At 46.8% G+C, this 7,730-nt stretch overlaps 1 protein-coding gene across 1 annotated transcript; it reads right to left on the minus strand.

The window, feature by feature from the left end:
* Positions 1 to 454: 454 nt before the first annotated feature.
* Positions 455 to 7,407, minus strand: LOC307101434 (uncharacterized protein). The gene is made up of 2 exons (XM_079774383.1): positions 6,869 to 7,407; positions 455 to 5,817 (listed from the first exon to the last, which is right to left on the minus strand). Exon 2 carries the CDS (start codon positions 3,414 to 3,416, stop codon positions 2,784 to 2,786), a length of 633 nt encoding a protein of 210 aa, XP_079630509.1. The 5' UTR covers positions 3,417 to 5,817; positions 6,869 to 7,407; the 3' UTR covers positions 455 to 2,783.
* Positions 7,408 to 7,730: the final 323 nt, after the last annotated feature.

Below are 7,730 nucleotides of genomic sequence, written 5' to 3' on the forward strand. Positions count from 1 at the left end.
ACGCTGGCTTAATAAGAGAGAAAATACCACTAAATACTACAAAACCAAAGTAGCTACATGATACTTGTAGAAATGAGGAGATAACCAAAATTGAAAGAAAGATAAGAAAGAGTAAGCGACTGTTATATCTGAGTGCACATACATATCACATCAAATGGTCTCTCAGTAGCCCTACAGGTGAAATGTTAGGTGTTGATGGCAGTAGAACAGAGTGGTCACTAATTTATCATAGGATAAATCATTGTATCCTAAAGTTTATGGTTCAGTCATGCTTTTGTTACTTTTGTCATTATCAATGCCAGTGTTTAGAATTAGAGATATTGTTTTAATCAATGCACTTTCTAATACAGTTTAGCTGTGGGTGGCAGTGTAAGACCCCCAAAAGGAGACCCTTACTCTGTCCCACGAATCGACAGCAACCCCAATCAGCCACAGGAGGCGTCACTTGATGCAAACCACAAGAGGCTTTTATTCCAGCGCGCTGGGGCTCAACTCGTGACTCACGCAGGAGCAGAGGAGTTGGGCCCCGAATGAAGAGTCTTACAAGCTTATAAAGGGAAAACTATAGCCTGGGGTGGGGTACAATGTAATTCGGGGAATTTTCCAAAGTGGACCTGGGCTTGTTTACAGTAAATTGTTACAATAGACCTTCTGACTTAGTCAGTTGTTCTTATCTGATAACCCTACCTCCTATTTTTCTTAATTGTTAGCACCTGTGGCTCAGAGCTGTTTCCTGGAACAGTTTAAGGCTTTTGTTCCCAGTACTGGAAAAAAGGGGGTTTGTGGAACAGTTTAAGACTTTTGCTCCCAGTACTGGGAAAGGGGGTTTGTTTAAAGCTTCTGTTTTGTTCTATCATTCCCCCATTTGCTTTTTTGTAAGTTCTAATCATGGAACTTCTGTCTCTATATACCCTTCTCTAAAGCTGTCTCCGTGGCGGAGGGACTGGTATTGTTGCCTGAGCATTAGAACCTGTACAGTACTTATTCTCTCCCTGATGAAACCAAGGGGATTGGCTGTACCAACTTTCAAACCATCCTATTGTCCAAGCAAGCAAGTGTGTACAGAAGCCAGAATAGCAGGGTTAAAATTCTAACAGCAGTTTTTACCTAAGTATGGTTGTTACTATATTTCATTACTTCCTTTAAGGGCATTCTCTGTTCTGTTCCTGCTCTCCCACCCCCTAGCACATCTAGCCTTACTTAGCCCTGGACTTTCTCACTGGCTAGAAAAATGTTCTTACAGTTACCAAGGCCCCTAGTACCACAGTCCCCATCAGTACTGTCCTCACTGAAGTCCAGTTCCCCTCCTGCAGGTGTTGAGTCTCCTCCTGGCCTGCATGGAGCCCAGGCTAGGGATCTCACGGGTGAGGCCGCTGGTTGCCAGGATCCAGGCCGTTTCCTGGTGCAGGAGCTGGGAGTGATGTAGCCAGATCTGGGTGCCGTCCACTTCAACAGCCGTGGGCATGCTCAGGATAACAGTGTAGCATCCCTTTCAGGTTGGGGTGAGTCCTTGGGCAGTGAACTTCTTTACCTACACCGAGTCCCCGGGCTGGAAGGGATGTACAGGGTCCGCGGTGGGCACTGGCAGTGCATCTCGAACAAGCTTATGGGTGGCTCTCTGGGTATAGAGCCTGTAAGGACTTAAGGAAGGGAATGGTTATGAACTCCAGCTTTCAGTTTCTCCCTGACCCTGGGAAGGATGGGGGAAGGTCTATACATGATCACAAACGAAGGGGGAACCCCTTCTGGTAGGGGGTACACCTGGCCCATAAGATAGCGAAGGGCAGGAGGTTGGTCCAGTTTTCACCGGTTTCTAAGACAAATTTAGTTAAAGTATTTTTAGAGTCCTGCTCATGCCTGTCCAGATTCTGGGCCTAAGGCTTGAACTTTACTTAGAAACACTTTGGCTACAAAGGCAGGTGGGGCTGTTATCTGATCCTATGACTACTGGCAGCCCGAAGCTAGGTATAATCTCCTGGAGTAATCTCTTGACAACTATAGAGGCAGTTTCTGTCCTAATGGGGTATGCTTCAACCCAACCTAAGAAGGTGTCTATGAGAGCTAGCAGATACTTATACCCTGACGCTGGTGGCTTAATCTCTGTGAAATCCACCTCCCAATGCTCTCCTGGGGAATTTCCATGGGGCCTGAATTCTCAGGGGGACCCTCTTTCCTTGCTTAGCATTTACCTGTGCACAGACACTACTTCTAGTGACTATGCCTTTAATTACCTTATCTAAGCTTGGTAGTACCTGCCTCACAGAAGTTCAGAAGTCTTGGTGATGCCAAGTGGGTAGCCTGGTGTAACTGGGCAACTCACGTCCGACCTAGAGCCTCTGGGACCAACAGTCTGTCATCTGGTAGGATCCACCAACCATCTGGTCCTTTGATGGCTTGCTTCTGTTCTGCCAATTCCTCCTCTTGTTTGGTGTAAGAGGGGGGTCTGCGTAGGTCCAGGTACGGTAGGGTTACTAAAACTTGTAAAGGCCCCATTGGTTTTTGGGCGGCTTCCTTGGCAGTTTGGTCTGCGGCTCTATTTCCTCTGGCTGCAATTGTCTCTCCTTTCTGATGTCCTTTGCAGTGCACTATTGCCACTGCCCTTGGGAGCCAGATGACCTCTAATAAGGCTAAAATTTCCTTTCCCGCTGTAGTTGGTAATCCTCTTTCCCGGTGGATGGCACTGTGTCCCCATCGAAGGGCCTGGATTAAGGCCAAAAGTTCGACTTTTCGTGCCGTGGTTCCCCTATTCAGGGACTGCGCCCAAATGGTGCGGTCCAGGGCTACTACCGCTGCTCTGCATATCGGATGCCATCCTGAACATAACTGCTCCCAACCGTGAACAGTACCTTGTCTGGTGATGATAGCGGGACATCTGTCAGGTCTGGGCGAGCTGTTCGTACTGCGTCTGTTACCTCTGTGCAGTCCTGAATAGGTTCCTCTGGGTCATCATCTGGAAGCAGGCTGGCAGGGTTGATGGCCAGTGTCTTATGGAACCGGACACAGGGCTGGTCTAGGAGAAGAGCTTGGCACTGGGTGATCCTGGTGTTTGACATCCATCTCTCTGGAGCACCTCGAAGGAGGGCCTCCACACCATGGGGTGTTGTCAGGGCTAGTTCCTGGCCCAGAGTCTGCTTATCTGCCTCCTTTACCAGCAATGCTGTGGTGGCCACTGCCCGGAGGCACGCTGGCCACCCTGCTGCCACGGGGTCTAGCCTCTTAGACAGATAGGCAACAGGTCTCTTCCAGGGACCTAGAGTCTGAATGAGAACCCCTTTGGCAATGCCCCTTACCTCACTCACGTAGAGGTGGAAGGGCTTCGTGACGTCTGGCAAGGCTAGGGCAGGTGCTGAGACGAGAGCCTTCTTTAGCTTCTCAAAGGCCTGTTGTTCCACTTCGGTCCAGTTCAGTGGATGCATTCCCCTAGTACTTGAGTACAGAGGTTTAGCAATCTCCACGAGCCCCGATATCCACAGGGGGCAGTATCCAACTGCCCGTAGGAATTCCCGCTCCGTCCCCCTCAAAGGATATGGTGGCACATCCAAATAGTTTCCGCAGGAGGTCACGTCTACACAGGGGGTACGGACATTCTGGCATGATCAGAAATGAATGCGTTACCGTGTCCTTTCGAGGTCTACAGTCCTTTTTGATGTCCAAGTAAAACAGGAAATTTGTCTGGTGGCTCCCTGGACTGATGTCTTCTTAGAGGTTACGGGTCCCATCGGCTCTGTCAAGACTGAATAGGCTGCCCCAGTGTCCACCAGGAAACTAACAGGTTTGCCCCCCACTTGTAAGGTTACCCTGGGCTCCTGGGGGCTCAATGGAAAGGAGCCCCAGTCCTGTCAGTTTTCTTCCTCTAAGTTAAAGACCCTTGGAGTCTGAGTCTCCCCTTTTGCTTCTCTAGGTAACCTGCCAGGACATTTTCTCTTGCAGTGCCCTCGCTTCCTACAATAAGCATACTAATTCCTTCCTATTTGCTGCTGGCCTTTTCTTTCTTTCTCTGTTCCCCTTTCTCATCACATGTACAACCTTTACAAAAAGCTTCATAATTTCAAATTAACTTTCAAAACTTCTATTATTTTAAAATATTTAGAAAAAGGCAGAGGGAGGAGGGAGCAGGCCCATCACCCTGTTCCCAGGCCTCCAGCCGCTTGAGTCCCAAATGGCCACATTCTTCCTACAGATAATGATCTCAGATTCTGATAAGCCTGAAAAGAGGAATTACTAGCTGTGCCTTCTTTAAGCCCCCTAACAGAACACGGTGAAAAGTGTCCAAGGAGTCGTCAGGGGTTCTTGGGTCTCATTGGGGCGCAGGGGGTCACAAGGGAATTTCCCTCTTCGTCGCTGCCTCCAGCAGCTACTCAAAACAACCCCTGGAGGGGATGGACACCAGGTGGGCGGAGGCAGGGAGCGCGGCGCGGGTCCCAGGTGGTGAAGGAATACTCCCACCTGGGCGTTTTCATCTGGCAGTCTACTCTCTGTTCCCATTGGGAAAAGCTCTTGCCTCCTGCCAATGAAGGTGGCATGGGGGGGGGAACCAGTGACCCTTACACTGCAATCAGACTCCCTGACCTTTCTGAAAAGCCCCTCTGTTTGAGTGTGTTTCCATTAAAATTACTGATTTTAAAACTACAACTTAAGAGTTGACACACACACAAGGACCAAGTGGCCCACAAAATATTTTCCTTTCCTTCCTAAAGATTTTACAATGTGCTGTAATCATTAATCACATCAAAGTTAAATGGCCAATTGAGACAAACACTTCTGAGACCGTTTCTCTACCACTGATTAAGACTGGGTGACAGCAGGTGTCAGAAATAAGACTCATTTAGTTTTTGAGCTTGCTGGGCAGACTTGGTGACTTTGCCAGCTCAAGCTTCCTTCTTATAAATAGTTAATTTTAAAATTTGGTCCCTGCTTTTAACCTCTTGGACCACAATTGTTACAATGTTATACCTTCAAATTAATAAACATAGACAGAAATTTTGTTAGGCGGGCCGATTCCCCCTCTGACAGAGAGCAAACACCCCTGGGAAAAAAGAAATCCCTGTGGCCACTCAGGGCAATTTGCTATGTGTCAGAGCACTCAGCCTTAAACAAATTAAATGTTTCTTTTTTCTTCTCACAGACCTCCATACATGAACAAATAATTATACCCAGGCAGACAAACAAAATATCAAACAAACGTCTGTACTTACACCATTTCAGTGAACAAGTATTCTTATAGTTTTGTGATCTGAGCAGATAACAGGAACACTGCCTCTAAGTCCCCTGATGGGGGCTTCCCTTTCCCATATCCCAGGACAGGATTCTCGACTCATGTTTCAGCAAAACAGAAATGACACTCATATTGGACAAAGGAAACAAGACTAATATTCCAGGGACTGTGAGGGGAAAGTTATCCTACAGTCCGGCGTTGACCTGGGGGAAAAAATGCTTGGTCGGGGAGGGACAGGTTACACATAGAGTGTTATTTCAAGAGAGGCAAAACCTTGATAAAAGCTCAGTAATCCAATTACACAGTCAAAGGTTAAACAGGAAGGGAAGAACCACTCAATGTCCTCTGAGAGGATTTTAACAAACTGATAACAAACTGACAAAACCTTGACAAATCAAAACTCAACAAATAATATATACATATAGGGCCCAATTATGACAGAAAATATAAGACAAAAAGACAAAACAAACAGTCCTGATACCAACATGACAAAACACAAAACAAACACCTGTTGAGAGGGAGAGCCTCCAGCCCCTTCTGGGGGGTCCCTCTCTCCTCTCGCAGAAGGAGATTTCTTGTGAGCTGAAAGCCTGGATGGCCTCCTAAAAGAAAAAGAGTTAATAGTAACTTCAGCCTTAGTTTCACGTTGGACTATGATGTCACAGGCAGGGACAGAGCCTGTAAATCTCTCCGCCCTGTGAAGCTGTTAACTGGGAGTCTCCCAGCACCAAAAGAGACAAGGAAGCTGTAAATAAAAGTTCTTTTGTTCTTTGAAATGTTATAAATGGATACTTTTAGATCAACCTTAGGACTTTAAAATTCAATTTAATACAGTAAATTCACAAATTAGAGCAAACTGAAACTTTTATTTATACAAACAGAGGAATTTTTATCATCTAAGTGGGCTGATTCCCTCTCTGACGGAGAACAAAGGACTCTGAGAAAAAGGTGTCTCAGCAGTTGCTAAAGACCCTTGTATTCCGCCACAGCAGGTCCGCCCCATCTTTAAATAAATTAAACAGCAGAAAGAGATAACAAATATTTTTATATTTATATTTATATACCAAACAATCTGAGTTTTTGACTCCTATTAGATATTTACCAGAGTTTAAACAGTCACCTGATTAATTTGCCTGAGGAAGCTCTATGGCCTCTGGGGGGGTTAAGCTCCCCTTTCCACTCACTTGGAGTGGACTGAGTCTATCTTATAACGTCCGTCCAGTAATTCCACAGAAGTCCACAGAAACCAAACAGACAAAGACACCTGGGAACAGCTGGACGATGGCCCTGTGCCAACCAGCGGGAGCGACCCGCTTCGTCCCAGAGTTTTGAGGGGAAGCCACTCCCCTCCAAACGGGGGTTTTTACGCCCCTCCAAACGGGGGTTTTTACGCCCCTCCAGACGGAGACTACCAGGCGTCCCTGGCTCTCCTTCACCCTTGGGGCGTCCCCCAGGGCTGCAACCTGTGGTCCTCCAGGCACGTCTACCGACCACTGTTCGGCCACTCTCACGAGTCACCGAACGGCTGCCAAACCAAAAGTGCACGCGCACACAACACCAGACCAACTGGCGAAACAACTGGCGAAACACAGGACAAAGACAGACAATCTCGCACAGGACAAAGACAGACAATCTCGGGGTACCCCTTCTTACCTCCAAGGTCGACTCCGCGGATGAGGGGGGGGCCGTCAATTCCCGGCCAACGCACCAAATGTAAGACCCCCAAAAGGAGACCCTTACTCTGTCCCACGAATCGACAGCAACCCCAATCAGCCACAGGAGGCGTCACTTGATGCAAACCACAAGAGGCTTTTATTCCAGCGCGCTGGGGCTCAACTCGTGACTCACGCAGGAGCAGAGGAGTTGGGCCCCGAATGAAGAGTCTTACAAGCTTATAAAGGGAAAACTATAGCCTGGGGTGGGGTACAATGTAATTCGGGGAATTTTCCAAAGTGGACCTGGGCTTGTTTACAGTAAATTGTTACAATAGACCTTCTGACTTAGTCAGTTGTTCTTATCTGATAACCCTACCTCCTATTTTTCTTAATTGTTAGCACCTGTGGCTCAGAGCTGTTTCCTGGAACAGTTTAAGGCTTTTGTTCCCAGTACTGGAAAAAGGGGGTTTGTGGAACAGTTTAAGACTTTTGCTCCCAGTACTGGGAAAGGGGGTTTGTTTAAAGCTTCTGTTTTGTTCTATCAGCAGCAACTCAAATCAAATTGATACAAGCAAAAATGAATTGTTTGGCTGGTACAGAAGAGAAGTCTAAGAGTAGAAACTGCTTTAGGTGTGGCTTGGTATAGGTGTTCAAGTGAAATATTCAAGAATAGCTCTCTAATGGTAACTCTTCGCCACTGCTCCACTTTTATCTTTGTTGATTTTATTTTTAGGCAGCTCTCCTCTACCACAAGTAGTATAAAGTCATAACCAGTGACACCGAGATGGAATTTTATCAACTTAAATATCCTTTTTGATAAACAAACAAAACAATTTCTTTCCCTATTGGTAGTAAAACCC

This window comes from Cnephaeus nilssonii, assembly GCF_951640355.1.
Source record: "Cnephaeus nilssonii genome assembly, chromosome: 6".
Lineage (NCBI taxonomy): Eukaryota > Metazoa > Chordata > Mammalia > Chiroptera > Vespertilionidae > Cnephaeus > Cnephaeus nilssonii.

Coding starts and splice junctions, on each gene's coding strand:
- LOC307101434 (XM_079774383.1), bottom strand. CDS start 3,416: ATGCATCCACTGAACTGGACCGAAGTGGAACAACAGGCCTTTGAGAAG.